Source organism: Bubalus kerabau, chromosome 13 (genome assembly GCF_029407905.1).
Source record: "Bubalus kerabau isolate K-KA32 ecotype Philippines breed swamp buffalo chromosome 13, PCC_UOA_SB_1v2, whole genome shotgun sequence".
Taxonomy (NCBI): domain Eukaryota; kingdom Metazoa; phylum Chordata; class Mammalia; order Artiodactyla; family Bovidae; genus Bubalus; species Bubalus kerabau.
The window spans coordinates 30,463,009-30,481,804 of record NC_073636.1 but is presented as its reverse complement, the minus strand read 5'-3'; the positions used below and the strand labels follow the sequence as shown (position 1 = coordinate 30,481,804).

General features: G+C 40.1%; 1 protein-coding gene across 1 annotated transcript in view; it reads left to right on the top strand.

The window, feature by feature from the left end:
* Positions 1-18,796, top strand: part of ITGA8 (integrin subunit alpha 8) — a 188,952-nt gene that overhangs the window by 127,372 nt on the left and 42,784 nt on the right. The window contains exons 24-25 of the mRNA XM_055543891.1: positions 9,977-10,082; positions 12,549-12,707. Coding sequence (XP_055399866.1) covers positions 9,977-10,082; positions 12,549-12,707 — 265 coding nt within the window. The remainder of the gene's footprint in view (positions 1-9,976; positions 10,083-12,548; positions 12,708-18,796) is intronic.

The following is an 18,796-nucleotide window of genomic DNA, read 5'->3' as shown; positions in this document are numbered from 1 at the left end:
CATTCTGATGAAATCCAACTTTTAAACATTTTACAGTTTGTGGTCTTTGTGTCCTATGTAAATCTTTGCTTTATCCAAAGTCACAAGATTTTCTCCTGTGTTTTCTTCTACAAGTTTCATAGTTTTATACATTTTGGTCTATGATTCCTTCTAAGCTAATTTTTATATCTGGAGTGAGATTAGGGCTAAGGTTCACTTTTGCATGCGAATATCCACTTGTGCCATTTATTCAAGACTATCCTTTCCCCCATTGAATTACTTGGCACCTTTGTTGAACAAAAGCTTCCCTGGTAGCTCAGCTGGTAAAGAATCTGCCTGCATTGCAGGAGACCCCATTTCAATTCCTTGGTCAGGAAGATCCACTGGAGAAGGGCTAGGCTACCCACTCCAGTATTCTTGGACTGCCCTGGTGACTCAGACGGTAAAGAATGTGCCTGCAATGCGGAAGATCTGGGTTTGATCCCTGGGTTGGGAAGATCCCCTGGAGAAGGGAACAGCTACCCGTTCCAATATTCTGGCCTGGAGAATCCCATTGACAGAGGAGCCTGGCTGGCTACAGTCCATAGGATCACAGAGTCAGACATTACTGAGCGACTTCCACTGTCTTTGTTAAACAATCTGTTGTCCATCTGACAGTCTTTGTCTGTACCTCCTATTCTGTCTCACGGAGCTATGTGTATACATAGACAACACGTCTTGAAATGCAGTAGTGTATTCTGAGATCTTGGTGAACTCACTCACTAAACAATTTAGAAGCATTTTGTTTGATGATTCCCTAGGATTTTATACAGAATTATCATATGACCTGCGAATAAAGACAGTTTTATTTCTTCCTTTCTAATCTGTATGTTCAAAAGTTTAACCAGATACAAAACTAGAAAGCAGAGATCACCCTCGCCTCTGACATGAACTGCAGATTTGGGTGGTTCCCATCCACCCACAGGTTCAATAATTCACTTAGAAGAACGCACCAAACTCTGACAGCTATTATACTCATAGGAACAGTTTATCACAGGGAGAAGATACAGATTACAATCAGCCAGGGGCCAAAAGTGCATAGTTGAAGTCTGGGGAAGTACCAAACACAGGGCTTCTATTATTCTCTTCTGCAGAGGCAGGATGGGTTACTTTCCTGGTATTGATGTGTAACAGTATGCTGTAACCAGAGAAACTCACTCAGGCCTCAGTGTTCAGTTGTGGGTTGTTTGGAGGATGGTGCTCCATAAGATAGGCATGATTGACTGACTGACTGACCACTTAAAGTTTTTGGTAAAAATTTATATTTATTTATTTGTAGTATAATTGCTTTGCACTGTTGTGTCAGTTTCTGCTGTGAAGCAAAGTGAATCAGCCATACATATACATTTATTTCCTCCTTTTGGAATTTCCTTCCCATTTAGGTCATCATAGATCACTGAATTGGAGAAGGCAATGGCAACCCACTCCAGTACTCTTGCCTGGAAAATCCCATGGACAGAGGAGCCTGGAAGGCTGCAGTCCATGGGGTCACAAAGAGTCAGACACGACTGAGTGAATTCACTTTCCCTTCTCACTTCCATGCATTGGAGAAGGAAATGGCAATCCACTCCAGTGTTCTTGCCTGGAGAATCCCAGGGATGGCAGAGCCTGATGGGCTGCCGTCTATGGGGTCGCACAGAGTCAGACACGACTGAAGTGACTTAGCAGCAGCAGCAGCAGCAGCAAAGCACTGAATAGATTGAGTTCCCTGTGTTACATAGTAGATTCTCCTTAGTTTTCTATTTTATACATAGTAGTGTAGTGTGGATTATACACACTATATTAATTGGTTATGCACACTTAATTGATCTCAGTCTCCAGGATGACTGAGCCTCCCATTGTGATGTGATCGAGCCTCCCATCGTGAATCACTCCATTGCTCTTCCTGATGTGAGCAACTCCGAAAATTATGTGTTTAGAATATCCAGTGTGACCTCCCCGCACCCCATGCTCCTGCCAAAAGCAAAGATATTCCTTCTCTCAGGCATAAAATTTTGAGAGCTTATCTCTCAGAAGTTGAGGGCAAAGACCAGACCTCTCTGTGGCAAGGTTAAACCATTTGCTATGTTCCGTTCAGTGCAGTCTTTCAGTTGTGTCTGACTCTTTGCAACCCCACGGATGGCAGCACATCAGGCCTCCTTGTCCTTCACCATCTCCCAGAACTTGCTCAAAGTCATGTCCATTGAGTTGGTGATGCCATCCAACCATCTCATCCTCTGTCATCCACTTCTCCTCCTTCCTTCAATCAGGATGGCTCCTTTCCCTCCTGCTCCTTTCCCAGCATCAGGGTCTTTTCCAATTAGTCAGCTCTTCACATCAGGTGGCCAAAGTATTGGAGCTTCAGCTTCAGTATCAGTCCCTTCAATGAATATTCAGGAACGATTTCCTTTAGGATTGACAGGAACGATTTCCTTTAGGATTGACTGGTTTGACCTCCTTACAGTCCAAGGGACTCTCAAGAGTCTTCTCTAACACCACAGTTCAAAAGCATCAATTCTTTGGCGCTCATCCTTCTTTATGGTCCAACTCTCACATCCATACATGACCACTGGAAAAACCATGCTGCTGCTGCTAAGTCACTTCAGTTGTGTCTGACTCTGTGCGACCCCAGAGATGGCAGCCCAACAGGCTCCCCTGTCCCTGGGATTCTTCAGGCAAGAACACTGGAGTGGGTTGCCATTTCCTTCTCCAATGCATGAAACTGAAAAGTGAAAGTAAAGTCGCTCAGTCGTGTCCAACTCCTAGCGACCCCAGGGACTGCAGCCTACCAGGCTCCTCCGTCCATGGGATTTTCCAGGCAAGAGTACTGGAGTGGGGTGTCATTGCCTTCTCCGGGAAAAACCATAGCTTTGACTATATGGACCTTTGTCAGCAAACTGATATCTCTTGTCTCTGCTTTTTAATACCCTGTCTAGGTTTGTCATAGCTTTTCTTCCAAGGAGCAAGCATCTTTTAATTTCCTGGCTGCAGTTACCATCCACAGTGATTTTGGAGCCTGAGAAAATAAAGTCTGACACTGTTTCCATTGTTTTTCCGTGGTTTCCCCATCTATTTGTCATGAAGTGATAGGACCAGGTGCCATGATCTTCATTTTTTGATGTTGAGTTTTAAGCTAGCCTTTTCACTCTCCTCTTTTACCTTCAAGAGGTTCTTTAGTTTGCTATGTAGTTATGCCTTTTATTTCTTTTTCTTCTCTTACTGTCAGTAGAGACTGCCAGTGCAAAACTGAGTAGAAGAGGTAAAAGTAAAATGTACAATGTGCCTTGTTGAGAGACTCTGATTTGACCTTAAGGAGAAAATATTCAGTCTTTTACCATTAGGTCTGATGTTAGCTGCAGAGTTTTTATAGATGCCTTTATTAGGTTGAGAATGTTCCCTTCTTCCTAGTTATCGTAACAGTTTCTTACATGAATGTGTATTCAGTTTTGTCAAATGTGTTTTCTGTGTCTATGAAGAGGAAGTCTGGGGAAGTACCAAACACAGGGCTTCTATTATTCTTGTCTGCAGAAGCAGGATAAGTTAAATGATTTCTCCCTTTTTGCCCACTAAAGTGGTGACTTGGTTAATTTTTGTTTCTGAATTTTAAGCTTAAGCATGATGATTATCTTTTTTATATACGGTGGGATTTAACTTGCTAAAATTTTGATAGTGACTTTTGCATACATGTTCATGGGAAATATTGATCTGTTGTTTTCTTTTCATCCAATTTTTGTTCTGATTTTGGTGTTAGGAGGATGCTAGCTCCTTAAAATGAGATGGAAGTATTCACCCATCTTTTCTTTTTTCTGACTGTGTGTAGACTTGGTATTATTTCTAACTTAAATATATAGTAAGATTCACCAGTGAAATCATCTGAGACTGGAGTTTTGGGCTTGGGTGTTTTTTGTTTTTTTTTTTTTTTTTAGGAGGGGATTTGTTTTTGTAGGAAGGTTTTTTTTAACAATTCTATTTCATCCTTAGATATAAGGCTATTCATATTATCTATTTCTACTTTAGTACATTTTGGTAGTATTTCAAGGAATTTGTCATCTAAGTTGTTATACATTTTGACATAATTTTCTCTCATTGTCCTTTAAGTGTCTGTAGGACCTCTAATAGTGTCCCTTCATTATTTCTAATATTGGCAATTTGTAACCTCTATTCCCTATATTTTTCTCTTATCAATCTCACTAGTGTTTGGCGATCTTTTCAAATAACTAGTTTTTTTTGTTTCATTGATTTTTCTTTCTTTCCTTTTTATTCATTTATTTTGCTTTTGTTTTTGTTTTCTATTCCATTGGTTTCTACTTTTGTCATTATTTTTTTTCCTTCTGTTCATTTTAAGTTGGATTTTCTCTTCTTTTTCTAGTTCCTCTATGTAAAATTAAAGACTTTCTTCAAGTTTTTCTTATATAAGCATTTAATGCTATAAATTTTCCTCTAAAACTATTTTAGCAGCATACCAAAATTTTGATATGTTGGGTGTTCATTATAACTCAGCTCAAAATGTTTCTCAGTTTTCTTTGTAATTTATTTTTTAACTCATGAGGTGACTCATGGGAAGTGACTTGTTTGATTTAGAGATATTTGGAACTAATCTAGATGTTTCATTTTTGTGCATGTCTAATTTAATTCTGCTGTCCCTCTCCTGATGAGATAAACACTATATTAAAAAAACAGAGACAAAAAACACAAGCATTGTTTTTACTGTCTTATTTTTATGTCTTTTTAAAATTTACAGCTAGTGTATATGAAATTTTATCTCTTTAAGCTTAGCTTATCTTTGTTTTGCTAACCAAAAATAAATTGAAACTGTTTCTTAATTCCAAAATTTATTTTAGTCCAAGTAAGCTAAGTGCTTAATTTAACTCCCTGGTGCTTAATTTAACTCCCTGGTGGCTCAGATGATAAAGTGTCTGCCTGCAACATGGAAGACCCAGGTTCAATTCCTGGGTCAGGAAGACCCCCTGGAGAAGGAAATGGCAACCCACTCCAGTACACTTGCCTGGAAAATCCTATGGACAGAAGAGCCTGGTAGACTACTGTCCAAGGAGTCACAAAGAGTCAGACATGACTGAGTGACTTCACTTTTTTATTCTCACATATCCATTTAAAGAGATTAATATTTTTAATTATATTTCTGCCATCATTTATGATACCAGTGTTTCTAATTTAAAAAGGAATTAAACTTTCTATTTGCTTTAGCAATGATCAAAACAGGTAATTAAAATTCAGTTTCTCCTGTGTATGCAGTTATTTTCATTGCTAGATTAATATCCAACAATTGACCACAGTTTGTTTTCTAAGATAATGTTAAAGTTTTTTGAAACCATTTTTCTAAGTAAAGCTCTTTCCTCCAAATACTTGGCAATAATATTTGTTCCAGTGTTTAATTTTTCAAGGAGCAAACAGCTAATGTGTTGAAAATCTTCCATGTTCAATCTTTAGGAAAATCTAGTTTTCTTTTTGGCCAATGGTGTTTATTCCAATGTATTTTAATTATTAAATTCTTTTTTTAAATTTTACTGTCATTTTTATAATTTGAAGAATAAACTCAAATGGATTTATTTCTTCAAATGGAAAAAAAAATGTATTGAGAATTGTCCCATTTGTTTCAAAGCCAGATGTCAACACTGTCTTTAAGCAGGTTTACATGTCATTTGTTGGTACAAAGGATTAATTCAGCATACAACTATAGAGAAGTAAATTTGGCTATAAGAGCAACATGCACAGTATTAAGCTCATGAAGAGTAGTTAAATCATGTCCTTGATAAACAGCAAGGCCCTAGTGTATAGCACAGGAGATTATGTTTAATATCTTGCAATAAGCTATGATGGAAAATATGAAAAACACATATATTGCAATATATATTTACTATTGTTCAGTTGCTAAGTGTCTGACTCTTTGTGACCCTACGAATTGTATGTAGCTCGCCAGGCTCCTCTGCCCTCCAATATCTCCTGAAGTTTGCTCAGATTCATGTCCATTGAGTCCGTGATGCTATCTAACCATCTCATCCTCTGCCACTCCCTTCTTCTTTTTCCTTCAAACTTTCCCAGCATCAGGGTCTTTTCCAGTGAGTCAGCTCTTCACATCATGTGGCCAAAGTACTGGAGCTTCAGTTTTAGCATCAGTCCTCCCAATGAATATTCAGGGTTGATTTCCTTTAGGATTGACTGGTTTGATCTTGTAGTCCAAGGGATTCTGAAGAGTCTTTTGCAGCACCACAATTAAAAAGCAAGCATCTTTTAATTTCATGGCTTCAGTTACCATCCGCAGTGATTTTGGAGCACAAGAAAATAAAATCTGTCACTGCTTCCACTTTTTCCCCTTCTCTTTGCCACAGTAGTAGATACACTGGTCATCTGAATTAAATTCACCCATTCCTGTCCATTTTAGTTCACTGATTCATAAGATGTCAGTGTTTTGATTCATGGACCTAATATTCCAGATTCCTATGAAATATTGTTTTTTACAGCATTGCACTTTACTTTCACCACCAGACACATCCACAAATGAGAGGCATTTCTGCTTTAGCCCCAGTCTCTTGGTTCTTTCTGGAGCTATTAGTAATTGCCCTCCACTCTTCCCTAGTAGCATATTGGACACCTTCTGATTTAGGGGACTCATCTTTCAGTGTCATATCTTTTTGTCATTTCATCCTGTCCATGGGGTTCTCCAACAAGAATATTGGAGTGACTTGCCATTCCCTCCTCCAGTGAACCACGTTTTGTCAGAACTCTTCACTATGACCCATCCATCTTGGGTGCCCCTGCACGGCATGCCTCATAGCTTCTTTGAGTTACACAAGCCCATTTGCCATGACAAGGCTGTGATATCCATGAAGGGGGCAATATATATACATACACACATATATGTATAACTGAATCACTATCCTGTACACCAGAAACGGACACAACATTGTGAATCAGCTATACTTAAATTTTTTAAAATTCTTAAAAGCAAAGTTGTATCGTTGACATATTAATCAGGATTGAGTGGGTTTATGTTAAGAGAGACTGCAATCATGGATAACCGTGGTCTGCATAAGGCTGTTCCATACAATAAAGGATAATCTTCGTTATTTGGGACTAATGGGGGTTGGAAATGGGATTATGAAAATAGGGCTTACTACCAAATCATCAGATCTGAACTCCCTGATAACATACAGACTTTAACTTATCAAAGGTAGAATTCCTTATCTCCTCTTACATCCCCTCCTCATGTCCAGTGTTACCACTGAGTACCACAGTCTTATTACCAAGGGGTCTCCGTGGAATAACACTCTCAGAATGTGAGGACCATTCAGGATGGGTTGTTCGATCACTGTACTGGCTGTACATCCTAGGCTAGGTAATTGCTCATATTCTCTTTTCTTCCTCACTTGCTACCTTCTTAACAACTTTGAAAACAATAAACAATGTTTCACATATTTAGTTGGGAATCTTTAGGGAGCTATTCTTTGTCCTTGGTTTCCCTAGATTTGAAAGGGTCTTAGAATGTAGATAACTTGATTTTTGTGAGACATAGGTTTTTCATTTTTCCCGTGCTCTGTGATAGATTGTATATTTCTTTATAGATTTCTATTTGATTTTGCTATACAAATGGACCAGGAAGTTTCTTTAAGTTGTATTTACTAAAACCACTGCCACTTAATGGCCCCTGTAGTGTATAGTATATTGGAAATACAGTGAATAGTGCTTAGTGAATCTGAGCTCTCATCTTCACCTGCAACAACTCCCTACTTTGCTGGACATCAGTTTTTCTTTCATTGAGGGGATTTGAGCACATTGTCTTCACAGTACCTGCCAAGGTCTATATTTATGACTCCCTGGTCCAAGGAAATTTATGACCAGTCCTATAGGATTGATGAACACAGAAACAAAACTTTTCAGAGAAAATGGGCTCAGCTTCTATTCCATATTTTTTTTTCTTGATGCCAAAATAAATTAAAAGTTTCCCTAGAGCCTCACAATGGATGTAGATCTTTTAGAATCAACTGTTGCTAAACTGAGAGCTGAGTGAAAATGTGGGTGGTGAGGTTGTTAAGATCCCTTTGGAATGGGAGCCCAAGCTCTCTGGGCAGTCCTCTGATGAAAGCATCCTGCCATCTTCTCTCCTCTTCTCCTCACTGAGTCTCCTATGCAACTGACACTTGGTTTAATCAAATCCAGTCAGAAAGGGGAGTGTGGCATAATACAAACTGATTTACAAGTATAAATTATTAAGGCATCAGCCCAGGAGGCTGTGCTCTGTACTTTTTATTTAATAGTGGTATATGAAGGGTGAATGCAAAGGGCTTTACCATTTAGAAACATTTTTGTGGGTAGTCAGCTTAAAAAATATACTTGTCCCACCAACCCCTAGAAGACAATGCAGCATAAATGACTTTGACCAACAAGCAGTTGACATATTTTCCAATCATTTGTGGTATAGATTCCAGAGTCTAATCATAATTTTCCAGATAAAGAAATGGAGACAAATAGAAATTAAACTATTTGCCCTGCAGTCAGAATTTAACCCAATATATTTTGCTTTCTGCTTTAGAAAGATATTACCCTAAGAAGAGAAAAGATAACATTTGAAGTTACTAAAGGGTGTGCTAATTACTGGGTATTCTTAGAAGGGCATTTAAGACTTTAATTGCCAAAAGAGATGTTTTCTACTGAAGTTAGCTGAAAGTCTAAGAATTCTTTGAAAGATACCTTTTACCTAAAAACTGCTAGAAAGCATTGTTTGGGGGGAATTATCATTTTTAAGATTATAAAACAATAACAATTTGGTTTGCAATCAGCTTAACGCCACGTGCTGTATCTCATTCCTACAGTGTTCGCTTTCTAGGTGTAAACTGCAGGGGAAACTACCTGTATATCCAATTAATAGGGCTTCCCAGGTGACGCTTGTGGTAAAGAACCCACATGCAGATGTAGCGACATAAGACACATGGGTTCAATCTCTGGGTCAGGAAAATCCTCTGGAGGAGGGCATGGCAACCCTCTCTAGTATTCTTGCCTGGAGAATCCCATGGACAGAATAGCCTGGCTAATAACCTACTTACACAAGTCCACAACTTAACTTTCCTTCTCTCTCTGTTTCATGCTTCAGTAATATATAAAATAACTCTAGAACTTGATCAGGCTTTATGCTGGCTCTGGGCCTGGCCTTATAAGAGGTATGGCTGCATTCATGGAAAGCTAAAGAAATCCAAGAAGGAGAAATATAGAAGTGACCACTTTTCTACTTTGAAGTAGAAGCAGTATTTTGTTACAACTGGACATTTCACATAGCCCACAGAATTCTAGATATTTTATCCACAAAAATGTCCCATTTCTTGATATGACTTAAAGCATGGATTATAGATCGTGTATACACACACTTATATTTACATAGGATCTATGGATAGATGTGTATATATGTGTATGTGATATTATCCATCTCAGTTCAGGAATGTTCTCTGCTTTGCCCCCTAGTGCCTGAAAGGAGATGCTATAAAATAAGTCAATCTGAGTTCCAGATCAGTTAATTAAGAGATGTTTCAGACCCTTGAAGGCTTCCCTGGTGGCTCAGATGGTTAAGAATCTGCCAGCAAGGCAGGAGACCGGGGTTTAATCCCTGGGTTGGGAAGATCTCCTGGAGAAGGGAATGGCAACCCACTCCAGTTATACTTGCCTAGAGAAGCCCATGGACAGAGGGCTTGGGGGGCTACAGTCCATGGGGTCACACAGAGTCGGACACGACTGAGTGACTAACACTCTCACTCAGACCCTTACCTACTTCTTTAGTGATTCTGCTGAACTTTCAGTACTTTTTCCTTGCGGATGATGTCTATTCAAATAAATTGGCAGTCACTCTCTGCCGCTGCTGTCAATGTACTCCATACGAGTCACTCTCTGCCGCTGCTGTCAATGTACTCCATACAAGTGAGACATTGTTTACATGTGCCAGCACCAGCGACTGACGTCAAGTTCCATGTTTCAGAGTGTCCCACCCTCCGCAGATCGTCCTGCCCATTCAGAACTGGGAACCAGAAGAGGAGCCTCGCAAGGAGGAGGGAGTTGGACCATTGGTGGAACATGTTTATGAGGTAGTCATTGTCTCTGTTGAAGCTGCATTCAGGGTTTGTTCTTATGCTCTTTGCTAATAAACTTTTCACAGTGTTTTAAAAGATGCCAATCCAAGATTCAGCCTAGATTTGTGCTATTTTGCTCTCATTTTGCAGTGGGTGGTGGGAGGGTGTTCTACTAAATAACCACTGGCTTTTTACTGGCAAGAGCCATTATACAGTGAGAAGCATTTTATCTTGTTCCTATTCGTGTTCTTTTTGTTGTTGTTCAGTTGCTCAGTCGTGTTCAACTCTTTGAGACCCCACGGACTGCAGCACGCCAGGCTTCCCTGTCCTTTACTATCTCCCAGAGTTTGCTCAAACTCATGTCCATTGAGTCAATGATGCCATCCAATCATCTCATCCTCTGTTGGCCCCTTCTCCTCCTGCCCTCAGTCTTTCCAATATTTCAGTCTTTTCCAATGAGTCAGCTCTTTGCATCAGGTAGCCCAAGTTCTTTATTTCCTCTCTTTTAATGTTTGGACAGCCTAAGTCTAGAAATGACAAACTCCCTAGACTTTATTTCATTTCTTCCCACATTTTCAGGTATTTTAAAAACCCATCCACCTTTTCAATTAAAAGTCACCAACCAGAAGGTACTAGACAAAACTGTATGGATTATCTGCTATTTTATATTCCCCAAATGGGTGTATAGCATGGGTGGATGTTTGACAGATAAGAATAATTTTACTGTTCATTTGACTAACCTCAATCAGTTATGTATGTTATTCTGAGATTTGAAGTAGTCCATTTATTTTTCAGAAGCAAACCAGCAGCTTGTGATAAAGACCTGTTGATCTGTTTCCACTTCAAGTGTTAAATTGTTCATAGAGAGGAGCTTTGTTGACATATTATCTGAAACATTAAAAATTTTTTTTTACAGTTAGAAACCAAGATACAGTAAATGGTTAGTTTAGTAGTTTTTTTTTTCTTAATAAAGTGTTGGGCTGGCCAAAACGTTCATGTGAAAAACCCAAATGAACATTTTGGCCAACCCAGTACATGCTGTCAGTGGAGAAGTTATTCCTGTTCATCTTCACGGGGCCAGCAAAACAACGTTCCGAGCCATTTTCTATTTGAGGTTCCTTCTTTCCCCTGTCTCTTTCTTGTGTCATGCATGCCGCTGACCTAATAATTCTGACTATATCTTTTCTCTTAAGCTCCAAAGGACTTGAGTAGCATTCTCTAAGAATAATAGTTAAAGCCAATTCAGAGCTGATGAGATGTTTACATATATGAGAAAGAAGCATCAACTCCTGTGTAGTGTCAACATGAAAGCCTCCCATCTGCCCAGCCTGTGGTCCAGAATCAGACACCCTGTCCAAAGCTGGATCAAGGCTTTGGCTTAAGCTCTCTTGATAACAAAAGGATAATGCAGTCCCAAGGCCATTCTGATCAAGAACCTCACTGGGAAAAAAATTCTGTCAAGTAATTTATTAAACCTTGAGTGCACTAGTCTCTCCTTAGAATGGTGAAACTTTAAAGTTTGAAAACGTTCAAACTCAATCATTCTCAGGGCAACCCTGCTTCTAATCTGAGCAACAGTGGATCATAAAATTTAAGGATAATACCCAGTAGTGCCAAAAGCAATCACTGAACATTGCTTACAGGCTAGTTTCATGTCTCAAAATATACTTTTATCAATGGATGGCATGTTGCTTTGATAATGTGAATGAAATGAGCCACCTAATAAGCAAAACCAATTATAAACTGTTTTATGGATCATTATAATTGTCAGAACTGTGAAAAAAGAAAAGGGCAAAAGGTCCGAGCTAACTTTGAAGTGAATTTTCGAAACCACAGTAAATTTAAATCTACTTAATGGTGTTCCCAGGCTGTTTTGTATCCTGCAAGTACAGGATTCTTGTGTTCAAAGACTTCATCTCTTTATGCAACGTGGCCTTTCTTTCCTTGAGATTCACTGATTAAAACAGAAGGAGCTCAGCTTTGAAATGCGCACTTGAAGTGAACTGTGGTGAGCCTGGGCCATCTCTGGTATTTGATGGATAGCCATTTTTCCAGGGGGTGAGGGAAAGTGCATCGCATATGGTTACAATTGACAAGTCAGTAGTCAGGAAAGAGGCCAATTTCAATGTAAAGAAAGAATAACCAAGTTTAGAAAGCAGATCATTAAAGTGAGGTTTCTCTCGCTGTGATTAGATTAACATAAACGTAAGGTAAATGGCACAGTTATCAGACATGGTGAAGGTGGCCTTTGCAAAGGAATTCTGCACTGAGCTTCACAGATTGAATTGTCTTCTCTAAGCATCAGCCCATCTTGCTTTCAGGATTCCTCTTGCTTAAGAGACTCTTCCTATTGTCACAGTCCTACTGCAGATGACTTAAAACCAAATCCATGCTTTTTTAGAATGGGTTCTGAGTTTATGGAGTTTGATTTCAACTTGCTGCCTGGTGCTGACCATTCCATGACATGTTCCCTGCTTGTAGCTGCACAATATTGGACCAAGCACCATCAGTGACACCCTCCTGGAGGTGGGCTGGCCCTTCTCTGCCCGGGACGAATTTCTCCTCTACATCTTTCATATTCAAACTCTGGGACCTCTGCGATGTCAAACAAATCCTGATATCAACCCACAAGATATAAAGGTAAGGAGTCTGCTCTAATCAGCAACTTTGTTTATTTTTCATAGTAAGGAGAAAATAACAGTGGCTAATTAAAAAAAAAAAAAGTGAAATAATTATGTGACTTCAGTGAAAATTGATCAGATCTTTGTTTTTAGTTTTATAGTTAAAATGCCAGACCTGGGACTTCCCTGGTGGTCCAGTGGTTAAGACTCCATGCTTCCAATACAGGGGATGTGGGTTCAATCGCTAGTTGGGGAACTAAGATCCCACAAGCTATGTGGCCAAGAAAATATTAAAAATAAAATAAGAAAAGCCAGACCTAACTTAAAATATCACTCCTAGAAAACATCAGTTTCTCCTGGTTTTATAGCTCACGGCAACCTGTCATTCATTTAGCCTCTTTCAGTGCATTAACTTTTACATATGGTTTGACTAGCAGTACAACCCAACCCAAATCAGAAATCGACTCCTTGTCATGTTTTGGAGAATGTGTCTAAAATGTTGTTTTAAAGTCTTTTTTGGTATATTGCCAAAAGGCATAAGGATCTTGGCCAAAATGGGGTTTTCCAGATGTTGCCAATAGCAAGTGGTAAAATGTGATTATTTGCCAAAGGCCATCTTAATGCCCTTGAGAACCCCCAGCCTGGAGTTTTCAGGACCCCAGCTTTCAGAGGTGCCTAGGGCAGGGCTTCCCAAACTCTGAGCAGGTTGGAATCACCTGGAGGTCTCTATAAATAAAACACGGGGTCTGCCTGGGGTGGGGTCTGAGATTCTGCCTCCCTACAGACCCCCAACTCAATCACTTTGTGAGTCACTCTTCAATCAGAAACTCAAGCTTACACACAGCTGATTCTGTCCAGATAAAGACCCAAATCTGGCTTTGGGGTCCTTCTGGAAAGGAAAGAAATTAATGAGTGTAAGCCCTTGAAAATGTCACATTTGAATGAAAAAAAAAAAGAACTATTTTTAATGTGATGTTGTCCTGAAAAGAAGACTTCATTGAAGAGTGAACACTCTCCAGTACTGGCAGGGACAGAGTATGTCCATAATCAAGCAGGCAGAGGCAGACTTGGGGAAATACTAATTCAGCCATCCTGGGTGCAGGTCTGCCTCTATTCTCGGCCAGTGGCACTGGGGCACTGTTGTTATGAAAGGATTTTTTCTTCAACCCAACATGCCTTCTATTCAGACAGAGGAAGACTAAGAGGAGATCCAGTATTCATGGATTTATGGGGCATCAAGACTTCTTCCTTCTTTTGGGGGAAATAATAAGGCCACTTGTCTTCCACAAAATGATTTAAAATACATCCTCCTTGGCATCCTTCACCCCTGCCCCATTTCCTCTCTCTTCACTCTTCACTGAGATAATTTTAACATCTTCAAGCACAGTAGCTTATTATAAAATAGTATCTTCAAATGTTAATGGATAACATCTAAGTAATTAAGATGCTCACATCTCCTGTTCTGGAGAAGGAAATGGCAACCCACTCCAGTGTTCTTGCCTGGAGAATCCCAGGGACAAGGGAGCCTGATGGGAGGCTGTCTATGCGGACGCACAGAGTCGGACACAACTGAAGCGACTTAGCAGCAGCAGCAGCACCTCCTGTTCTCAGTTACCTTAGACTCCATTTCAGTCCTTAGCTTCCTGGAGAAATTGGTTATGCAGATGGTTTCTAACTCCCTTTGAGTGTCCTGCTTTATTTGTGTCTGACACTATTTATATATGTTTGTATATATTATGTAACTTGTTTAATACCCCACAAGAAACTGACCCAGACATGCCCATGAGTGTCCAGGAGTCTCTGGCAGAGGCGTGGGTCGGCAGTGGCCTGCTTCAGGGTGTGAGGCACTGACTGCGGCAGTACCTACATGGGACCTTTGAAGGAGGTTGCCATTATCTTCATTAACTCCACCATGGTTTGGCCTCAGGTCAAGCAACAGGGAAGAAACAAAGCCCTGCTCATCAACAGAAAATTGGATTAAAGATTTACTGAATATGGCCCCGCCCATCAGAACAAGACCCAGTTTCCCCCTCAGTCAGTCTCTCCCATCAGGAAGCTTCCATAAGCCTCTGATCCTTATCCATCAGAGGGCAAACAGAATGAAAACCACAATCACGGAAAACTTACCAAACTGATCGCATAGACCACAGCCTTGTCTAGCTCAATGAAACTTTGAGCCATGCCGTGTGGAGCCACCCAAGATGGATGGGTCATGGTGGAGAGTTCTGACAAAATGTGGTCCAATGGAGAAAGGAATGGCTAACTTCAGTATTCTTGTCTTGAGAACCCCATGAACAGTATGAAAAGACAAAAAGGTATGACACTGAAAGATGAACTCCCCAGGTTGGTAGGTACCCAATAGGCTACTGGAGATCAGTGGAGAAATAACTCCAGAAAGAATGAAGGGATGGAGCCAAGCAAAAACAACACCCAGTTGTGGATGTGACGGGTGATGGAAGTAAAGTCTGATGCTGTAAGAGCAATATTGCATAGGAACCTGGAATGTCAGGTCCATGAATCAAGGCAAATTGGAAGTGGTCACACAGGAGATGGCAAGAGTGACCATTTTAGGAATCAGTGAACTAAGATGGACTGCAATGGGTGAATTTAACTCAGATGACCATTATATCTACTACTGTGGGCAGGAATCCCTTAGAAGAAATGCAGTAGCCATCATAGTCAACAACAGTCCAAAATGCAGTACTTGGATGCAGTCTCAAAAACGACAGAATAATCTCAGTTCATTTCCAAGAAAAACCATTCAAATTCAGAGTAATCCAAGTCTAAGCCCCGACCAGTAATGCTGAAGAAATTGAAGTTGAATGGTTCTATGAAGACCTACAAGGCCTTCTAGAACTAACACCCCAAAAAGATGTCCTCTTCATTATAGGGGACTGGAATGCAAAAGTAGGAAGTTAAGAGCTACCTGGAGTAACAGGCAAATTTGGCCTTGGAATATGGAATGAAGCAGGGCAAAGACTAACAGAGTTTTGCCAAGAAAATGCATTGGTCATAGCAAACACCCTCTTCCAACAACACAAGAGAAGACTCTACACATGGACATCACCAGATGGTCAACACCAAAATCAGATTGATTATATTCTTTGCAGCCAAAGATGGAGAAGCTCTATACAGTCAGCAAAAACAAGACCAGGAGCTGACTGTGGCTCAGATCATGAACTTCTTATTGCCAAATTCAGACTTAAATTGAAGAAAGTAGGGAAAACCACTAGACCATTCAGGTATGACCTAAATCAAATCCCTTATGATTATACAGTGGAAGTTAGAAATAGATTTAAGGGCCTAGATCTGATAGATAGACTGCCTGATGAACTATGGATGGAGGTTCATAACATTGTACAGGAGACAGGGATCAAGACCATCCCCATGGAAAAGAAATGCAAAAAAGCAAAATGGCTGTCTGGGGAGGCCTTACAAATAGCTGTGAAAAGAAGAGAAGTGAAAAGCAAAGGAGAAAAGGAAAGATATAAACATCTGAATGCAGAGTTCCAAAGAATAGCATGAAGAGATAAGAAAACCTTCCTCAGTGATCAATGCAAAGAAATAGAGGAAAAGAACAGAATGGGAAAGACTAGAGATCTCTTAAAGAAAATTAGAGATACCTAGGGAACATTTCTGGAGAAGGCAATGGCAACCCACTCCAATACTCTTGCCTGGAAAATTCCATGGATGGAGGAGCCTGGTAGGCTGCAGTCCATGGGGCTGAGAAGAGTCGGACATGACTGAGTGACTTCACTTTCACTTTTCACTTTCATGCATTGGAGAAGGAAATGGCAACACACTCCAGTGTTCTTGCCTGGAAAATCCCAGGGACGGGGGAGCCTGGTGGGCTGCCGTCTATGGGGTCACCCAGAGTCGGATGTGACTGAAGTGACTTAGCAGCAGCAGGGAACATTTCATGCAAAGATGAGCACAATAAAGGACAGAAATGATATAGACCTAAAAAAAGCAGAAGATATTAAGAAGAGGTGGCAACAATACACAGAAGAACTGTACAAAAAAATCTTCATGACCCAGATAACCACGATGGTGTGATCACTCACCTAGAGCCAGACATCCTGGAATGCAAAGTGAAGTAGGCCTTAGGAAGCATCACTACAAACAAAGTCAGTAGAGGTTATGAATTCCCGTTGAGCTATTTCAAATCCTAAAAGATGATGCTGTGAAAGTACTGCACTCAATATGCCAACAAATTTGGAAAACTCAGCAGTGGCCACAGGACTGCAAAAGGTCAGTTTTCATTCCAATCCCAAAGAAACCAATGCCAAAGAATGTTCAAACTACCACACAATTGCACTCTTCTCACACGCTAGCTAAGTTATGCTCAAAATTCTCCAAGCCAGGCTTCAACAGTGTGAACTGTGAACTTCCAGATGTTCAAGCTGGATTTAGAAAAGGCAGAGGAACCAGAAATCAAATTGCCAACATCTGTTGGATCATCGAAAAAACAAGAGAGTTCCAGAAAAACATCTATTTCTGCTTTCTTGACTATGCCAAAGCCTTTGACTGTGTGGATCACAAAAACTGTGGAAAATTCTGAAAGAGATGAGAATACCAGACTACCTGACCTGCCTCCTAAGAAATCTGTATGCAGGTCAAGAAGCAACAGTTAGAACTGGACATGGAACAACAGACTGGTTCCAAATAGGAAAGGGAATACATCAAGGCTGTATATTGTCACCCTGCTTATTTAACTTATATGCAGAGTACATTATGAGAAATGCTGGACTGGAAGAAGCACAAGCTGGAATCAAGATTGCCGGAAGAAATATCAATAACCCCAGATACGCAGATGATTCCAACCCTTATGGCAGAAAGCAAAGAAAACTAAAGAGCCACTTGATGAAAGTGAAAGGGGAGAGAAAAGTTTGGCTTAAAACTCAACATTCAGAAAACTAAGATCATGGCATCTGGTCCCATCACTTCATGGGAAATAGATTGGGAAACAATGGAAACGGAGAGACTTTATTTTGGAGGGCTCCAAAATCACTGCAGATGGTGACTGCAGCCATGAAATTAAAAGATGCTTGCTCCTTGGAAGAAAAGCTATGATCAAATAGACAGCATATTAAAAAGCAGAGACATTGCTTTACCAACAAAGGTCCATCTAATCAAAGCTATGGTTTTTCCAGTAGTCATGTATGGATGTGAGAGTTGGACTATAAAGAAAGCTGAGTGCCAAAGAATTGATACTTTTCAACTGTGGTGTTGGAGAAGACTCTTGAGAGTCCCTGGGACTGCAAGGAGATCCAACCAGTCCATCCTAAAGGAAATCAGCCCTGAATATTCATTGGAAGGACTGATGCTGAAGCTGAAACTCCAGTCCTTTGGCCACCTGATGTAAAGAGCTGACTCATTGGAAAAGACCCTATGCTGGGAAAGATTGAAGGTGGGAGGAGAAGGGGATGACAGAGGATGAGATGGTTGTATGGCATCACTGACGCAATGGATGTGAGTCTGAGCAGGCTCCAGGGGTTGGTGATGGACAGGAAAGCCTGGAGTGCTGCAGTCCATGGGGTCGCAAAGAGTCGGACGTGACTGAACAACTGAACTGAACTGAATTGTGTTGGTTGTGAGTTATTTTTTCTTTGTTGCAATTTAATGATCATTTACATGCACTTGAACTGTACCAATAGTAACTAGCCTTAAACTTTGACAGGTTGGTGCAAGCTGGGTGGGAGTATATCCCCATTACCTACATTCCCTGCTACCCAGTTATTCCTTAAAGTGTAGATTTTTATTAAAATCTTTCCAAGGCTAGTGCAAAATGTAGCTTCGTTATGCTCATTTTATAAAACTTTTTCTGTAGAAACATAATACAAGATTTGTTTACAGATACTTCTCTGGTGGTCCAGTGGCTAAGACTCCGTCCTCCCAAAGCAGGGGGCCCAGCTTCGATCCCTGACCAAGGAACTAGATCCTGCATGCGCAACTAAAAATTCTAACGCCACGATTAAAGATCCCATGTGCAGTAACTAAGATCCCACTCAACCAAATAAATAAATAAATATATATATTTTTTAAAAATCATTAAAAAATAAGATTTGATTACAATATAAAGTAAGACCATGATAAAATATCTAATTA